At 39.3% G+C, this 20,002-nt stretch overlaps 1 protein-coding gene and 1 long non-coding RNA gene across 12 annotated transcripts in view; one reads left to right on the forward strand and one right to left on the reverse strand.

The window, feature by feature from the left end:
- LOC131279200 (uncharacterized) overlaps positions 1–14,852 on the reverse strand; it is a 28,739-nt gene extending 13,887 nt beyond the window's left edge. Inside the window, exons 1-2 of the long non-coding RNA XR_011649262.1 lie at positions 14,739–14,852; positions 4,240–4,572 (exon numbers count right to left, since the gene is read on the reverse strand). This is a non-coding gene — a long non-coding RNA (uncharacterized lncRNA). The remainder of the gene's footprint in view (positions 1–4,239; positions 4,573–14,738) is intronic.
- Positions 13,627–20,002, forward strand: part of COBLL1 (cordon-bleu WH2 repeat protein like 1) — a 167,405-nt gene continuing 161,029 nt past the window's right edge. For 3 of the 11 annotated variants that reach the window (XM_004464389.4, XM_012527503.4, XM_058300734.2), the window contains exon 1: positions 14,399–14,670. In XM_004464389.4, the coding sequence (XP_004464446.3) occupies positions 14,603–14,670 (68 nt within the window). In that variant the 5' untranslated portion in view covers positions 14,399–14,602. Of the gene's footprint in view, positions 13,856–14,398; positions 14,671–14,768; positions 15,312–20,002 lie in introns of those variants that run through there. The other 8 variants (XM_071216351.1, XM_012527502.4, XM_058300736.2 and 5 more) reach the window with 6 other exon arrangements.

Here is a 20,002-nt window from a genome sequence, read left to right on the forward strand (position 1 = left end):
TTAGTGTCTGACTTATTTCCCTCAACATGCATGACTAGTGTTTAAGATCCTGTAATGAAGCAGATGCGAATTTGTGCCTTCTGAGGGTCACCGTCAGGTAGCAGTCAATGGTGAACCCAAACTGAGGTAGAAGAGCAAATAATAAAATGGAAGAGATCTAGAGATGAGTAAACAAAGACTCAAATAGTGTGAGATTCAACATTACAGAGCAAATAAATTTCTGTTTTAAGGTACTTTCAAAAGTACTTGTTTTTCATTTCAATCAAGAAATAGCAACAAATATTTATTAGATATGATGTAATTTTGCTCTTTGTCTAACCACTGCTAAACATTAATGCACAGAGTTAAAAGGACAGCATCATTCCACTTTCTCCGAAAGAGTTTTCTTTGGGAAACTAGCAATTTCCCTTTACCCTCTCTTGGGTATATGTGGAACTCTTAAAGCAATCTTCCAAGTATTTGCTCATTACACATTTTCAAAATTATCATTTATTGAAGGTACTTTTATATCTATATATTACTACATCTCACTCTGGAATTCAATGTCCTCCCTGAGTTTTGATTAATATTTCTTTCTTCAGTTTTCTGACAATGAATGCCCATTTAAACTGGGTTCTGTATTTCTCAGGTTTGGAGATATCTAAGACATTGGTCTAATTTCCCACTCAGAACAGATGTCATCTCTATAACCTTCCTGATAAAATGACTTCTATACCCTACTCTAACTTTTCCTAAGGATCACTTTGCAAAATAATACGCTGCATTTAAAAAATCTGAAAACAAGTATGCAATGGGAGAAGATTAACAAAGTCAAAAGTTGGTTTTTTAAAAAGTCATATAAGATTGACATAATTCTGACAAGAATAGAGAAAACATAAACAAACAGTGTTTGTAATGAAAAAAATGCAACATAACAACACCTTTTGTAATAACTGAACAAATAAGAAGATATCATCAACTTCATGTCCATAATTTTGAAAATGATTAAGTTAGAAAACGTAGACTTAATGGATAAATTTAATCAAAGAGAAATTGAGAAGCATCACCAGGCAAGATCCGCCCAAGAGTCCCTGCCTCATTTAACAGGAAGCCCCCAAAGCAACATCTCTGTCTGCCTCTCTGTAACTGAGGCTGGTCCGTCTCCTAGCACTTTAGCCCTAAATTATTGGATTTGCTTCAGTTACACTAAAAAATGAATACATAGTGATTGCCAAGGGCTGGAAGGAGGGGAGAAAGGGTGATGAAAATATCATGGAACTAAACTGTGGTGATGGTTGCACAGTATTTTCAGTGTATTGAATGCTACTGAATTATGCACCTTAAATGATTAATGCCTAATTTTGTGTTATTTGAATTTTACCTCAGTTTAAAAAAATGAATATGGGTAGTTTATGCTAATTTAAAAAGGCATTATAGGATGCATGCTAACAATCTAAAACTTCAGCTTAGATCAGAATAAGAAGTATAGGGTGATTCTAATTCTTATTTTTCTTAGCTAGGACTTTACTACACTTAAAAATGACTTTAATTATTGATCAGAAGTATTTTGAAATCATTCCTTGGGAAATAGCTGCTATTCAGCTCTGGTTAACCATGATGACCAACTGAGCTACCTTTGTTTTAGCAAAAAGGAAGCTCTGATTTATAAATAAGAACTTTCCTTGGGAAGCAGATTTGACCCAATGGATAGGGGGTCCACCTACCACATGGGAGGTCTTAGGTTCAAACCCAGGGCCTCCTGACCTGGGTGATGAGCTGGCCCACATACAGTGTTGATGCACGCAAGGAGTGCGGTGCCATACAGGGGTGTCCCCCCCGTAGGGGACCCCCATGCACAAGGAGTGTGCCCTGGAAGGAGAGCTGCTCAGTGTGAGAAAAGTGCAGCCTGCCCAGGAATGGCACCGCACACACAGAGAACTGACGCAGCAAGATGACACAACGAAACGAGACCCAGATTCTGGGCGCCACTGACAGGAATACAAGCGGACCCAAGAAGCACACACAGCAAATGGATACAGAGAGCAGACAACTGGGGGTGGGATGGGGAAGGGGAGAGAAATAAATAAAAAATAAATCTTTAAAAAAAATAACATTCCAAATTCTGAGAGAATAAAACAATTCAGAGCCTGGTAACTAGATTCAAAGGCTTCCATTTTAAATGATTAGACCTGGTTTGAAGACTGTTTTGGTTTCTTATGAAATTATGTTTATGAAATACAGTTATTTTTCTTTCCTAAAACATTCTACTATAACTTAGTCTTTCATACAAGAATTTGTGCCCTCTAAAATTGTTTGGTTTCTATTCCCACATTAGACTATAATTAGATGTGTGCCTTTTGAAAAAAGTGATACCTTTTTGGGAAGGGTTGTCAGATAAAATATAGAATGCCTAGGTAAGTCTGAATTTCATTAACAACAAATAATTGTTTGTATAATGAAATACTGCATAGTACTTACTGCATAGTAGATACTTATACCAAAAAATAATTCATTGTTTACCTGAAATTCAAATATAACCATACATTCTGTATTTTTATTTGCTAAACCTGGCAATTCTATTAATATATCTCAGTTTTCAAATAAATGTAATGGATGGCTTAAGCAGACATTCTTTCTCAGATTTATTGTGGTATGATCTTCTTTATCGTAAAACTTTTTTCTTAGAGCACAATCATTTGCTATACTTATTCTTCATTCAAACACAGAAACAAAAAATATCATACTATTATATCACCATCTTACTGATGAAGAAATTAAAAATCCAAAATTATTTTTCCAAATTTTCCATCAGATATAGGATTATGCTTTCACACCAATAAAACTAGGAAAATTGCAGATATGTAGCTTCACTAAATTGACTTAACTTTGCAATTTAAAGGTAAATTTCTTGGTTTCTCTTTATTTTTTTTCCTAGATATTTTCTGATAGCTAATGTCAGCAGTATAGAACTCAGAAATGGAAATACTGTACTCCAAAACAAGCAATCAGCATGTACCACCAACTTACTTTTTAAATTCCTCAACTATCTCTATCACTGTTTAAGAGAAAAATAGGAGATATTTCAAGAAGACTTGGAAGGTAGTTCTTGGGTATTGAAATCGTGTTAGCCATAGCTCATAGGCTAAGGCATTAACTGATTGCAAAATTTATAACATGGATAAGAATCATGCCTGAAGCTATGAAGAAATACTTAATCCAGTTCAGAATATAGACAAATGAAAATAACCTTATATTTGCCTACGAAAAGATGTATTTTAGTCAAATAAAAAGTCACTGATTGTAGCAAATAATCCCTATGCAGCCAAGGAACTCAGAGCTTAAAATTATGTGGCTGTATATTGCCTTTGTTAGCACCCTCAGAAAGAACATCTTAATCTCATTTTCATGGATATGAAAAATTAATTATATATTTACTTAGTACTCTCCAAAACCTCTGTGTGAAAATATTTTTTCCTTGATGACCAAAATTATCTACTTTATTTATTATAACAGACAACTATAATGATCTGGGAAATATATATTAATAACCCTGAAACATATACAGTAGCTCCTGCAAATATGCAATCATATTAAAAACATACTGAACAGGAAAATCACCTTACTCAAGTAACCTCATCTTCCTACCTCCTTGTCTTGTGATATCTGGTATATACTGTAAGCCCAGAAGAAAATACTTCAGTCAAGAATGTTCTGCATAGAACCTTCTAGGACATTTTTAATCACAGATTTAGATTCGAATGGTCAGACTACCTCTTAATGCCCTCTATGCCAGCCATTAAGCTAACTCTATTAAATGTGTTATCTCCTATAATTTCCTCAATGACCCTTTGAAATAGATATTATTTTCCCATTCTCTAGATGAGCTTCACAAAAAGAGCTAGAGTTCGCATATGTAGATATATATATTCAGTTTATAACTCCATCCCTTTCTGCTGTCCTTCACATCTTCCCAATTCTATGCCAGTCACCACAGCAAAATAGCTAATAATAGTTGTTGGTTTTTTAAAAATCATGCCTGATATGTTTTAGACACAGTAATTTGTACATACTACATGAACTTTTGGAAATGTACACTTTTAATCACACTATGTATAATCCATAATCCTTTGATGTTCCCAGACAATTTTGTGGTTGTTATTGTTGTTGCTGTTTTGGTAGAGGGAAACGAAAGTGTAATTTATTTGCTGCAAATACCTCATGGGATGGGCCTGGATAGGAAAACAGAGGGACTCAACTTACCCTTCTTCTGTTAGGTTTTCAGGGTGTCTCGGGTTGTTCTGTTAATTTCACAGTAGAACACGGACTATTAATATCAAGAATTCACATTTTAAAGCACCTCTGTTCTTGGTCTAGTCAAGTATAGTTCATGAAGCCATAACTTCTACTTCAGAATGCATCTGAATTTTTGATCATCCCCCAATTTTCCTCTTTTGTCTTTTGCTTCCAATAACTTCAGTTTCTGTGGATGAAACTGGAAACTTACAGTTTACCAAATTTCTGCAGAATGAAGTAGTTCTTTTGGGACAAGGTAGTTTTAGGCATTCTGTCTTCTCACAGGATACAGGAACATCTCTAGAATTCAGAGATGGGAAGAGATGTTCGGTAAGATGCATACAATATTATCTATTTGCTGTGGATAACTAAAAAAAATGCTATGCTGGCAGCAAAGTAATTGTTATGTTAGTGAAAAACAAAAAATAAAAATGAAAGAAATAATTTCTTATCCAACATTTACTACGTCACTAGTATCAAAAGCTTTGGGCAAGTCATTTCTTCAGTTTTCAGAACTATAAAACAAGAACATGAAAGTCTATCTCTGTAGGCTCTTAAAGGGCTCAAATTAGATTCAATAAATGAGAACTCCTTCCAAAGGGCAATAAAACTTTTTCTTGTCTTTTTAATATATATGTATGAATTCAGTAGTTTTGAAACATAATGACCTAGATTACTCAATAGAAAGAACTTGGAGATCAGAAATTGAAGATTCCAGGCTTGAAATGACTTACCCAAGGTCAACATAGAGCATGAGCTCCCAAATTGGAGCAGGAAACCTCCTACTTTATAGACTGCGCCTTGATAGAGACACAGGTAGCTCCCATTTGTAACATTCTTTAAGCAAAAGGTTTCCATTATCTTTACCAGATGCTTATTCTACCCTTGAATTCTTTGCCAGGACTAGCAACTTTCCTAATGTCACCTAGATAGAAGGTGGCAAACCCAGGGATATGAGTCCAAATCTTTCTGGCTCCAGAGCTCATAGCCACTAGTGTGCTTAGTTAACCACATATGTGCTCTGACTCACATGAGACAGGACAGAGGAGGGGCAGGGAGCCCTGGCAGACTGAAATATGCCAAGACTTGTTAGGCTTTATGCCTGGAAAGTCACCGCGTCAGTGGCCACCTAACTCAAAGTTGCACATTTTGAGATACATGGAAGCTGACAAGCAGTTGAGAGCTTAACAAGCTCTTTAAGAGTTATAAAGGGAGAAATGTAACAGCTAGTCAAATTTAAAACTTAGTAGGCAAGGTTAAAAGGTTAAAACACCAAGATTTAGTTAATTGTGCCATATAAAATAGAATATAATTTGAAGTAAAATTTTTTTTGTCATTAGCCTTTTCTTTAGAAAAGAAACACCCACTTTGAATGGTGTTTAAATTTTAAATCACCTGTATACTTTTAACAGAAGTGAAACTTTAATGACATAAATGGGTTTATTCACTTTCAATTAGTAAGCAAATTACTACTAACCAGTAACAGAATTATAGAATACAGAAATAGAAATTTATTGGACAACAGGACATCTTAAAGAGGGAATGATAACTTTGGTGTTGATTTATTAGAATCTGTAGCTTGACATTTTAACAGGTACTGACAACTGTGCCCTTGTGTGTGTGCATAGTTCTAAATGTTTTACATATATGCAAGCCCATGCACATTAAAAGTATTTATTATAATAAAGAAATATAGTACCATTAATAAAGGATACAACATACTAAACTCAAGCATTTCCACTTTTGTTAATTAGGATTGAGCAAACTGATTTTATCTTTTGGAAGTGAGGTAGAGGATATTGCTCTGATTATTGACCAATTTCCTCTGTTTTTTAAAGATTTATTTATTTCTCTCCCCTTCTTTGTTTTTGCACTCACTGTCTTCTCTCTGTGTCCACACACCATATGTTCTTCTATGTTCTGCTTGTCTTCTCTTTAGGTGGCACTGAGAACTGATCCTGGACCTTCCAGTGTGGGAGAGGTACTCAATTTCTTGCGCCACCTCAGCTCCTTGGTCTGCTGCATCTCTTATTGTCTCTCCTCTGTGTCTTTTTTTGTTGCATCATCTTGCTGAGCCAGCTTTCCGCCGGCCAGCACTCCATGCAGGTCAGCACTCCTGTGTCGGCCTGCGTGCAATGCGGGTCAGCACTCCCTGTAGGCCAGCGTGCCTTCACCAGGAGAGCCCAGGGACTGAACCCCAGACCTCCATATACGGTATATGGGAGCCCAATCACTTGAACCACATCCGCTTCTCTAACCAATTTCCTTTAGATTTTTCACTTGCTTGAGTGCCCACTGGTCTGTGAACCTCTTAAGGGCAGAGGCACTATCTTTGCACTTTTGTTTATATAGCCCATTGGAGCAAGATGTCTGCAGATGTCTGCAAGGGTTCAGGCTTCCTGGGTTCCTCTGGGCTCAGCTCTTGTTTTCTCCACAAGGTCAGCTGTAGACTATCAGGTGAACAGCTCTGTCTCTCTCCCTGGGGCTCTAGCTTCAGCATCTCAAACTCCAACATCAAAACTCCAATATTAAGAGCCCTCAACTTTGTCCTTTGCTATGCCTTTCATCTGTGAGTCCCCACCCACCAAAGGTGGGGGCTCAATGACCTACTGGCACAAGAGGTTTACCTGGTTACTTAATCAAGCAAACCTCTGAATCCAATATAATCTAATATGCCCAGAGGAAAAGATCAGTTAACAAACATAATCCAATATTTCTTTTTTGGAATTCATTAATAATATCAAACTGCTATACTCCACCCCTTGGTGGAACCCTTGCTGACATTGGCAGCCATCTTGCTCCAACACATGAAAATAGACTTGGGTGAGGGAAGGAACTTATGCTTTATGGCCGGGTATCTGTAAGCTCCTACCCAAAGTAAATACCCTTTATAAAAACCAGCCAATTTCTGGTATTTTGCATCAGCACCCCTTTGACTGACTAATACAGCAAATATGGCAGGAGAGGGTCACTAGTGCAGGGTGTTAGTGGTGGTGGGACATATGGGTAAGGGTGCACCTGGGGCTTCTACTGAATACGAATGTGCTCATGTGGTCATAGGGTGTTAATTATGTCAGTGGTAAGATCTATACAATAACCAACAAAATATTAAATTCCCATCATGGGGAGTCCTGCCATGTTCTTTAATAGAGTGACAAGAATCTCTAGAGTACATAGGCAGTGCCTAATAGAAGAAAACAGACCAATACACCAAGCCCTCAATATTAATGCTTGTACTTATGAACCTTATTCTTGTAAAATTAAAATTTATACTAATAATATCTAATACCTAAGAGTTACCTCCTGAAAACCTCCTTGTTACTCAAATGTGGCCTCTCTCTAAGTCAAACTCAGCAAATAAACTCACTCTCCCCCCCCCAATCCCAGCACGGGACATGACTCCCAGAGATGAGCCTTCCTGGCACTGAGGGATTATTACCATGCACTAACCAGCTATGCACTTGGGAAAAGACCTTGACCAAAAGAGGGAACATTTAAATACAAAAGAGTTTTTATGGCTAAGAGATTACAAAGTGAGTTGGAAGGTCATTCGAGAGATTACACTTATACACATCTGAGGTGGATCTCACTAACTGCCACAGTAAATAAAGTCTCAAATTGGGTGATCCCAAGGGCTCTAGAGACATCTAGACACTGTAGGCAAGAGACACAACCCCATGAAATCAGCATCCCATTGGTGGGCCTTATGTTGGAATACATGATAACATATTTCCTCATGTAAGAGAGTTAGACTCATTTATAATTTCCCTGTTCGTGATTCTTTTACTTCTTTTATTTGAAACTATAACTAGCACTATACTCATAAAATATATGTCCTAGAGACTTAAATCTTTGGTTTGTTTATATGTTGGTTGAGCTATGAATCTCAGCAGAGTTGCAGCCAACACCTACTCTTCAGTTCATCGTACTCACCCATGACAACACAATGACAATGATGGACAATCACCATCCCAAATAGTAAAGAATATCTACAACAGCAAGCAAGCAAAAACAGTCCCTTTCCTCTTCCCCATAAGATCTAAGCCCTCTCTCAATCTGATGCAGAGCAGACATTACTATCCCCAAATCCTCGATTGAGGAATGAACAAACATAAGGGGGGAATGCAACCATGGACCGAAGTAGACTTACTGGTATTGTAGTAATGGAAGAACTTGTAACATTGATATAAAGATGATGGTTACCAGACGTTCTAAAGGAAGGGGAGGGAAGAATAGGTGGAACATAGGGCACACAGGTGGAACGTTTTTAGGGCACTGGAATTGTTCTGCATGATATTGTAATGATGGATATAGGCCATTATACATTTTGTCAAAACCTATAAAATTGTATGGTGTAAAGTATAAACCATAATGTAAACTATAGACCTTGGTTAGTAGCAATGCTTCAGTATTTGTTCATCAATTGTAACAAATGTACCACACTAATGTAAGATGTTATTAATAGGGGGAAATGTGCAAGGGGGAGGGATGATGGGGTAAATGGAAATCCCTTATATTTTTTTATGAAACTTTTGTGTAAATAAAACTTCTTTAAAAGTAAAGATGATATATATAAAAGTAGTGCTCTTATTTTCTTCAAACTTTGATGTAAGTAAATATTCAACTTCATAGAGGAAAAACTGGTTTGCTTTATATTTTAGGCCATAGCCAAATAAGACTTTTCTTTCTTCTAAGAGTATAAAAAATAACTGATTAAAAATATTCTCGGAAACGGACTTTGGCCCAGTGGTTAGGGCGTCTGTCTACCACACGGGAGGTCCGCTGTTCAAGCCCCGGGCCTCCTTGACCCGTGTGGAGCTGGCCCATGCGCAGCACTGATGCACGCAAGGAGTGCCGTGCCACTCAGGGGTGTCCCCCGCGTAGGGGAGCCCCACGCGCAAGGAGTGCACCCATAAGGAGAGCCGCCCAGCGCGAAGGAGGGAGCAGCCTGCCCAGGAATGGCGCTGCCCACACTTCCCGTGTCGCTGAGGACAACAGAAGCGGACAAAGAAACAAGACGCAGCAAAAAGACACAGAAAACAGACAACCGGGGGAGGGGAGGGGAGGGGAATTAAACAAAAATAAAAATAAATCTTTAAAAAATATATATATATATTCTCTACACTGGAATACCTTCCAAAACATATTTATGATCTACAAATTTTAAAGGCCATATATTAAATTAAATAACTGATATGAATAGTTGTATTACCACTTCGAGTGTATCATTTCACATATAATGATATGAATCTGATGAACATTCCTTATATATAAAAATGGCTACATGGCAAGCAGTTGTGGCTCAACTGATAGAGTATCTGCCTACCATATGGAGGGTCCAGGGTTCGATATCCAGGTCCTCCTGAACTGTGTAGTGAGCTGGCCTACGTGCAGTGCTGCTGTGTGCAAAGAGTGCTGTGCCATGCAGGGGTGTCCCCCATGTGCCCCAAATGCAAGGAATGCACCCCACAGGGAGAGTTGTCCCACATGACAAAAGAGCAATCTGCCCAGGAGTGGTGCTGCACACATGGAGAACTGATGCAGCAAGAGGACGCAACAAAAAAAGTGACAGTTTCCTGTTGCCGCATAACAAGAATGCAGGCAGACACAGAAGAACACACAGCAAATGGACATAGAGAGCAGACAATGGGGGAAGGGAGAGAAATAAATAAATCTTTAAAAAGGTTACAATTATTATATAGTTTTATTTAAAACTACATAAACAACACAGCATTTATGGTATTTGATTTTAACAAATTTAATTACTCTTGAAGTAATATCAATAGACAAGACTAATTTTGTAAAGTTTTATTATAATTACATGCATTGGACATTACATGAAATATGCAATTATTTAAAACTGTGAATGATTTATTATATTGTTTTCTGCATATTTGTCTTCAAGGCAAAGAAGATAAAGCAATTCCAATTGGAAAAAATCAAGATAGATTTTCATAAAATAGCTATTTCTGTATAAAGGAAATTACAATATTTCAATAAATATTTATCACTTGGATTTATTTGTCCTCATCTATTAAATTATTGTTTGGCAGTTTGGGAAAAAATGGCATTAGAGCGAGATAATAAGTAGGAATAAAAGGGGGAGAAAGGCAGATATGTCAATGAGAATTCTTGGCAGCCAAGGAAAATGAAAGATCCCCTGGTACTTGGTGAGTTTATATATAGAGTGAGAACACTAATAACAACAAACTCTTCTATGTCTTAACTCATGTACAAGTACTTTGTAAATTATAAAAGCATTATACAAAGAAGGAATGATAGTAAACTATCATGTATATATTTCTGAATTGGGAATAAAGTCATAATCCTGACTTTTAGTTTCCTGTTTTTATAAACACTTATAAAGAATTTAACAGATAACATGATTGCCTAATATTAAGTCGCTTCTAAGAAATATAGTTTGAGATAAGAGATTCATTAAAATTGAATACTGCTGGTACAACATCTCTGAGCTTAAATATGCACACACACACAAACACATATAATCTAGTAAGACATAAAATAAACCCTGCCTTTAGGATGTAATATACAAAGCTGAATGCATGGGAAGATATTAACCACTTCTGAACTGTGATATTTGTTTTAAATTAAACTTTTCAGTGCCATTTACAAGGGATTAAAACATACTTGAACATTTTACAAATTTTACTGTCCCAAGTAGTTTACAAAAATATTGAGACAAACCTCAATTCTACTTTTCCAACAATTTTTGTTTGTATTGCCTATTTTAACGGGTGTATGTCTGCTTCTAATATAAGCACATACATATTTATTATATATGCAGAACTCCTTCCCTTACTTCCACTCTCCAGCAAGAATCTGAGGACTAGATTGTCATTCAAAGAGATATATAGCTAACTGGACTTTCTTTCTACCTGGTGTTTTTGACACTAACCCCCTCAGGTAACCACGTGGAGAATGAATCTCTTCCTGGTAGGACAAACCTTTCAACCTTAAAGCTGTCCACAAGCCCACTGAATTGAAAAGGCCTTCCCTAACTCAAGGTCCCACATGCCTCAAAGGATTCTCCTGAGAGGTGGAGTCCTTAAGTATTCCTTCACTTCATTCATTCCACAAGTATTTGTAAAGAGCCTCCTGGGTTGTGGACTGTGCTTTTAGGACACAAAGGGTGAGACCTGGTTCCTTATGCTCAAACTCCTCTGAGTCTGCTTTTGTGTAAATGAATAACTAAATCAGTGTCATATCACCTATAAGGATCTACTGGAGGGTCAAGGAAGGGAGTGGCTAATTCTACCTGTGCAGTCAGGAAAGTCTTTTGGAGAGAGGATAATACCTAAGCACATACATTTAACATGATTGGGTGGAATGAGGGTTTCCAAACAGAGGGATATTTAGCGAAATTGGAAAACGAGCTATTTTGCAACAGTTCAGCACAACTAGAAGGAATGAGGGAGAGAGGAGTGTTTTCTGTCACCAAATAGTAAGATATATAGCAACTGTGATTGCTATTATAGCCAGTAAACTGTGAAACGAGCAGACCACAGTGGGGATTGTACCAAATGAGAAGAATACAAGTCTTACTAGTGATTCTAAAAGTTGTTGATACATAATTATATATACCTAAGAGGGGCTAAGTAAAGCTGGGCAACAGATCACATCAATGTTTCAGTGACTTAATTCAACAAAAGTTTCCCTCTTGCTTATGCAAATTATATTGTAGGTACTGGGACTCTTTCCGGCAGCTGTGCTCAGACTAATAGTTTAGCACTTCAGGATCCTTCAGTCTTGAGCTCTACTTTAACATGTGCTTCCAGGATTGCTGCAGCAAGAGAGTAGAGTCAAGCAATGGCTCTTAATGATTCCACCAGGAGATGCCATACTTCACATCTGCTCACATTTTTCTGAACAAAGCAAGTCACATCATCATACCTAATTTCACAGGGGTGAAGAGTTAATACTTACCTATGCCCAGCACAAAAAGAAGGACAGGAAAAATTGGTGAACACTGAAAATGCCTTCAGCAGTTATTAAATACTATGCAAATATTTTACATTTCAGATTGGCCTAATGGGGTCTATAATATTCCTAGCATGTCATAAGGAAAGATGGAGACTATAGTTTTAATCTTGATCTTGTGATTGAAAGTTATATACTTTAAGCAGTTTCACAGTTACTCAATGTTTGTATCACTGTGCAAGCAACTGTAAAAGCTAGACTTTAAGAGGAATAACTGACTCATGGAAGTATTTAACCTGAGTTATTATTTGAAAACTAAAATCCAGTCATTTAAATTAATTAGTATTATTAGTTAAAATATGACAAAGTAACTTTTTTTTCTGTTATGGTTACAAAATTATAATTCCAATAAGTCACATTTGTTCTTTTGATATGGAAAGTGCACTAAAAGTAACATATTATGTCCAGAAAGGAATACTTAATGACAGCCCATAACAGACACGTTATATTATTAGGTATTTAGTAAGTTACTTAATTTCTACAATCTTATTTGCTACAATGGACAAATTAAAGGAGCATTTAGTCAAGCACTGCTTCTAAATATCAGTTTAACCCTTAACACCTACCAAATGTTCTCCTATCAGTAGGGTTAAGTGGCTAACACAGATTTGTTACTTGAGGCTGGCATTACAGTAGAGGCCTCCCTCAGAATGCTCCTTCCCTCTCTTCCAAATATTCAAACTATTCTTATTTTTAAACTGTAGTTTTAAGTTAATTTCTTAACTTCAGATTATTAACTGAAAGCATGCTTTTGAACCTCTCAAAATAGCTTACACCTTAAACAATTGGTACTTATTACATGTACCATTTATACAAGGTACACAAATATACCTGTTTCTCAGGTGTAAAGAATCATCTAAAAACACTGCAGCTGGGAACTGAAACATACAACACATTCCTGTGTCTTACGTGATTGTTTTATTCCTATAAAACTTCCAAGAGAAAAGGTAAAGAAAATCTATCATTCAATTCTTAGTTTATAGATTGTCATTAGACATATAATGTTACAAGTCATAGCTGTTTCAGACCTTAAAATATATTTCTCTGCAGGCAGGGCAAGCTTAAACCTGCCATCGATTAGAAGGATCACAGTGTCGCAGTACGCTTTTAACCTTAGAGGTCAGAGTTAAAAAAAAAAACTAAAAAACACCACCAAAAAACAAGAACATCCACGGTCCGACTGTTGGGAGGGCAAGCTGCAGGCAGTTTTGCGAGTTTCCCTCCACTCTTCCGCGGAGGCCCCAGTCGTCCCCCTTCGGTCCTAGCAGGGCAAGTACCCTCCTTCTCTCCCCACCTGTCGGGCTTGGGGCTCGCAGGTCTTCCCGAGGCGACGCCCTGGTGGTGGGAATGGGAACCCTTCACCAGCTAGCATTCTTTTCGTTCGATTTTTCCAGCTGGACCCCAAAGACTCCAAAGCCCTGGGGGAAGGAAATTCCAACCCGGTCCTCGCCCACACCCGCCCGGTCCCTCTCCGCCTCGCTGACTCTCTCGTCCCGATGCTGCCGAGTCTCGCATCCACTTCTGCGAGGCGGCTCGGCGGAGGTGGCGGCGAGGTCCCGGGCGCTGGGCAGGGCAATGGGGCAGGGTGAGTGAGCGGACTTGGGGAGAGGCCCCGCGGCGCTCAGCGAACACCGGGGCGCCCGCGCGCGGGGCAGAGCGAGGCACTGACCCGGCCCGGCCGGCGACTGGGCTCCGCCGCCGCGGGGCCGCCGCTTTCTCCTCGCCGAGTCCTGGCTGGAGAACCAAACTGCCAGCGCGTGGGACGGGGGAGGGAGGAGTGGGAGAGGAAGTGCGGAAGAGAACAGGCAAGCCACTGTCTCCTTTTGAAAAGAAAGTAGGAGCCCAGGGTGGGAAAAGAGGGATTCACACTCCCAACTTTTCCTCGGGAAGAGTTTTCCCAGGGCGTTTTGTTTGTGCAAACTCGGCCGAAGGAGCCTGAGCGCGCGCCGTCGGCGTGGCGGCTGTGCCTCGGCCCGCTCCTCCTCCACGCCCTCCTCCTCCTCCTCCTCCTCCCAGCCTGGGGAGCTCCTCGCCCTCCCCGACAGGAGCCAAAGGGCTACCCAGTAAATCCCCCGGGGCGAGGGCTGCAGCGCCGCCCGCGGCCGCGAGAACCTGCGGCGGCGCCCGTGGGCTGGGAGCCAGGGCCCGCAGGTGGTGCGCCCCGGGGAGGCGGGCCGGCCGGGCTCGGGCCGCTCGGGCGGGCTCTTGACTCGCGGCCAGCCCCGCTCGGGCCTCGGGAAGGCGCGCGTCCCGCCCTGACCAGCCCGCCGCTCCCACCCCAGCAGTGACGCGCCGACTCGCAGCTGGAGCCCGCGCAGCGCCCAGCAGGGCGATGGACCACGGAAGCCCGCGCGCTCAGGACACTCCCGCGGCGTCGACCCGGTCCGCCGTCCCCGCAGGGTAAGCCCGGGCGGCCGCGCCGCCGCCCACCCGCCGGGAAGGGGTGGGCCAGGCCTCGGTCGGTTTACCTGGCTGGCGCCCTGCCGCCCTTTCGGGGGCGGCCTCACTCGTCCGCGGGGCACGCGGGGAGGAGGCTGCTTCCTCCGGGCCTCCCGGGAGGCCGCCTGGGCTGGGGGCTCCGGTGGTTTAGATTGTTTTAGTGCTGGGGCTGTGCTGGCTTGCGGAAGGCCAGCTGAATGCCAGGAATTGGGTGAGGAATCCGGGAGCAAAAACTGTAACAAAGGGCCCCTTGTTGGGGCTCTGGAGGAGCAGAGAACCATACCTGTAAGTGAGTCCCTGGGAAAAGAAAAGAAAAAAGTTCCCTTGGCCGATGGAGGCCCGGGCTGGAGAGCAATGCCAAGGTGACTGTAGGAAGGGGCTTTCTACGAGCGGGAGGAGGGGGTTAGGAAGGTGTGCCAGCTGTCAGCCCGCGTGACAGTTCCGGGACCGGGCGGGGTGCGCGCCTCTGATTGGGGGTGTGTGAGCCTGTGACCAATTGCTGGTCCCAGAACCAAGTGCAAAGTCAGACTGCAAACAACTGAACTTTTCAGTGTCTCCTCACGTGTTTGAAGAGCGATTGGAGGGGAAGGGGCTGTCACATGGTGAGTTAATATTAAATGAAGTATGTCTTCCTGCCAGATATGCTAATAATCACAGTGCTAAGCGTTTGGGTAAACAGTAATGAGAACAGGTAGTTCTGAGAGATGAGGAGAACCTGAAAGTAACCTTCGTCTTGGTAAACAGTGAAGCTGTAACATGGGCTGCTAGTTGAGCTTTTAAAGTGGGGAACCCCTTTGATGTAGTATAACTGTCCCTCCCAACTCAGAATTTCTTTTCTTTCATAGTTAATTTGAATGCAGAATCTGAATGCAGAAAAGCCCTAAGGAGAATATGACCATGCTAGAAATAGAGAAGTTAAGGAAAACTCGGCATGATATCTAATGAATGAGAGTTGTATAGTTTTCCTGATTTAAGAGTGTAAAAGTCATTTTTCCCTTTAACATGACAAGGCGTTTCCTTAAGAGCAAGTCACGGCACGTTAATTCATCAGAGACCATGCGAACATTGGCAGTTGTCTAGAGGAAACATGGAGAAGTCTCAAAGTAACTTGATTAACCAAAGAGACATTTAGTATAGTGCTTATGTAAAAGAAACACCTAGTGTAAGAATTATTTTATTTTGCTCCATTAGCTATCTTTTTCCTCTGCAAAGAACCTTATTGCTGTTGACTTGTTTTCCCAGTTTTTTTATTGTTCCATATTTACTCACATTAGGGAAATATGTTGGTAGAAAGATATTGAGCATGAAGGAAAAAGCAAGTCTCTAAATGGAGCTGAAGAGTTAAGTAAATTGAGGGTGAGACAAATACTGAACTATACTCAGGTACTACCAAACAAGATTTAACAAATAAGTGGATTTGAAAATTGACTTAAAAGTAAGGATTAGGTTAAAGTAATATTTAAAAAAAATATATATATATAAGGATATCCACGTAGGCAAAACATACAGGTGTTCAGAAATCAAATGTTACTTTTGAGTAAAATGGTTTTGTGAGATCTGATGTCTCTGGGATGAAGGAGAGGGAAGAGCTTTCTAGTGACAAGCATGATTAGAGTGAGATACTTTAGATTTTACTTTTGAGAACTTAAATGTTTAAACTGAAACTCCTTCCTTCAAAAGAGCATATGAAACTGCTTTACTTAATTTCTCAAATATGAAGAAAATTTTTAAGGACTTTTGCCCCCTCAAATTTAAGTGTGGGGAGCATTTGAAAAAAAAAAAGTTTCAGTATCTCACCAAAAATAACATCCCTTACATTTTTCTACTCAGGGCAGTAATCACTATCTGAAAAATATAGACATAAAATTTTTTCTCCACTTCTTCTGTCTTCTTCCACTTTCTAACTTGTCCCTTGGCCTATCCCAAGCTCTGAAAAGTGGGCTTTATGTAATATTTTTTGAATGAATGATTGCTTTTTTCTCTTTCTTGAAACAATGAGACCTTTAAAAAGGTTTTACTAGAAGAAAAACTATCCTGGGTGTGCTTATTTGGGAGGTGGCAGGAAGCAATCTCATTCATTGTTATAATAAACTATTAGGTTTTGGAATTAAATTTCTTACTATAACTGACTCATAACTCTAGTAGCCAGTGAGGCCTAGTTTAGTCCTTATCCTTGCTTTAAAAATTCCTTTGTAAATTTACAGCTTTACATTGCTGTAGCAAGCTATTTTGAAGAAACTTGGTGCGATTCCATGCTTTACAAATGAGACCCCAAATCCCAGAGACCATTTGCTGAGGTTCCAGAGCAAATCAAGAGCAAGATTAGAAGGACCTAGTTCATTGCATTAATTGCTTATAATCTTTTTTGATCATAGCATGCTATAAATAGATTAGACCCCTCTCGATATCATGGAAAAATATCCATTTTATATGTGTTCTATCTTTCAAGGTCTTGTTTGTATTTACCTTTGAAATAAAGCTAAAGATTCATCTCAAAAGCCATTGACAATCACAATAGTTTTGCTTGTCTTTTGCATGAAACTATATATACATATAATGTGTATATATGTATTCATATACAGTACATACATATTCATATGAAATGTATATGTATTCAAATGTTTTCACATATAACTTAACATTAATTGATTTAATTTGCATACTTACCTAGATATAAATTGTTATAAAATTATGTTTATATTTTATATTTGTATCATATATTCCAAAGTAGAAATCTTATATTTTTTGTTATAAAAATTTGTTGTTTTGGAAGAGAGCAACACTATTGGAAATACTAGTTAGAAAGTTGAAATTCTGTTTGGGGTGGGAGGTAGGTGGCAAATACTTTATATTTTTCCCCACCCCTTCGTTGTTTGAGCTTGCTGTCTTGTTCACCTTCCTTTTTTTAAAGGAGGCACCAGGAACTGAACCCAGGGACCTCCCATGTGGGAGGGAGGCACTCCTGTGTGGGAAGGAAACACCTAATCACTTGAGCCACCTCCACTCCTTGCTTTGTTGTGTCTCTCATTATGTTTACCTCCTTGCATCATCTAGTTGCATCATCTGTTTGCACCAGCTTGCTGTCTTGCTTGTCTTCTTTAGGAAGCATGGGGAAATGGAACCTGAACCTCCCATGTGGTAGGTGGAAGCTCAATCACTTGAGCCACATCTGCTACCCCCAAAGTGCTCTTGATTTCTCCCATGGAAAGCCATTTAGTGAAGTTACTTATGTCTCCTGTCTTAGTACTTATTAAAGTATTAAAGTGACAATTTCTTATAAAAAGCAACAGGATTGCTGAATTCAACTAGGTATTCTATCTTTAGAACTACTGGTGCTTTTGCTTTTTACTTACCCAACCAGATTCACATTTTTAAAAAAATTCTAGAAAATTTAAATGTCAAAATTTAGTTGATCTTGCTTTGATGGAGCTCAATATTTTGATACTGAAACAGACTTTCAGGAATAAATGGAAAAATAAGCTCACTTCTTTATAATAACAGTTTGGGAACTACTAACTGAAGTAGTAGTAACTACTGCTACTAACTGAAGCAGTGTAAAAATTAAGGAATTATTTGGCAGCTGCATTCTTAAACTTTTTTACGGATCTAAGGTTTTACTGATTACATAAACTGAGTTATTGATAGCTAACATTTGTTGAATACTTAGAGATTGAATGGCTTAGCTGAGGTTTCAACATTAGAATCAACCTTGGAGCGTAAGACAAACAAACAAACAAACAAAAGCTAATACTTCTCACAAACCTATTCATTCTTATTTTAATTGGTCTAGGGTGGGTTAAGGGATTGGGTACTTTTGCAAAGCTGCTCTGTTGATCCTCATGTGCAACTAGAGCTGAGAATTATTGAATAATTAGATATCAACTGAGATGAAGTCATAAATGGCATAGAGACTCCTGTTAATCAGTTTTAGGGAACTCAAGATTTTAACGTTCAGCCTTATTTTGCATTTCTAAAGATACCATTTAAGTTCTTTACATTACATAAAAAAATTTCCCACACCTTTTGGAGGAGGGGTATTAACCCGATTTTTACAGTTGAGGAAAGTGAGGCCAGAGAACTTAATTAACATACTTAGGATAGAACAACTCTAAAGGATAGAAGAGTAATAGATACAAGCTATCACCCTCAAACCTATGCTGTTCACCACCAGGTCTGCTGTTATCAATGTATGTTTGCTACTATGGATTATAATGAATGGCTTAAAAATATGTTTACTAGTACCATAAAACTACTTTAAATGCCTTTATAGATACATTATCTTGAGTCTTTTTATTTTTACGTTTTATATATTTTTAAAACGCCTACAAATTTGAATACATATGAAATAACCCAATGGCTAGCATGTAAAAGGAACTCAAGGGAAGGGGACGTGGCCCAGTGGTTAGAGCATCCGTCTACCACATGGGAGGTCCGTGGTTCAAACCCCGGGCCTCCTTGACCCATGTGGAGCTGGCCCACGCGCAGTGCTGATGCACGCAAGGAGTGCCGTGCCACGCAGGGGTATCCCCTGTGTAAGGGAGCCCCACACACAAGGAGTGCGCCCCGTAAGGAGAGCCCCCCAGAGTGAAAGAAAGTGTAACCTGCCCAGGAATGGCGCCGCACACATGGAGAGCTGACACAGGAAGATGATGCAACAAAAAGAAACAGATTCCTTAGCCGCTGACAACAACAGAAGCGGACAGAGAAGAACACGCAGCAAATAGACACAGAGAACAACTGGGGCAGGGGTCAGAAAAATAAATAAAATAAATCTTAAAAAAAAAAAGGAACTCAAGATCATAGTCAACATTTTCATGTGTATGGAGCACTTTAACTTATAGTAAACTGGCTGCCTCCTTTGTCCTATGATAGAATATGTACTTATTTTTGCTACTAGGTAGCTATTAAATATATTTATAGTGTAGTTTTAAAAGTAGGGTTTTTGATTACCAAAGAAGAAAAATGAAATTAAGTTGATGCTAACTTATCTTTCAAAGTAAAAATTCCTCTGAATGAATTAAGGAATAATTGAATAAAAATATGATCCTGCCTTATTATTGAAATGCCAGGTGTATTTATAAAATAATAAATGCCAACCTCCATTTATTGAGACAACTCTTCTTCATTTATAGTGAATTTTTAAAAAATTTGCAAGTCCTTATTTTAAGTAAAGCACTTTTTTTCTAGGTTGTAGGAGATTGGCAGTGATCTCAGAAATTATACTGGTGAAGTTATCTGTAACAATGTAGGGGTTAAAAAAAAAGAAACTGATAGTGTAGAAAAGGTGTGTGTG

The sequence above is a fragment of the Dasypus novemcinctus genome, chromosome 7 (genome assembly GCF_030445035.2).
Source record: "Dasypus novemcinctus isolate mDasNov1 chromosome 7, mDasNov1.1.hap2, whole genome shotgun sequence".
NCBI lineage: Eukaryota > Metazoa > Chordata > Mammalia > Cingulata > Dasypodidae > Dasypus > Dasypus novemcinctus.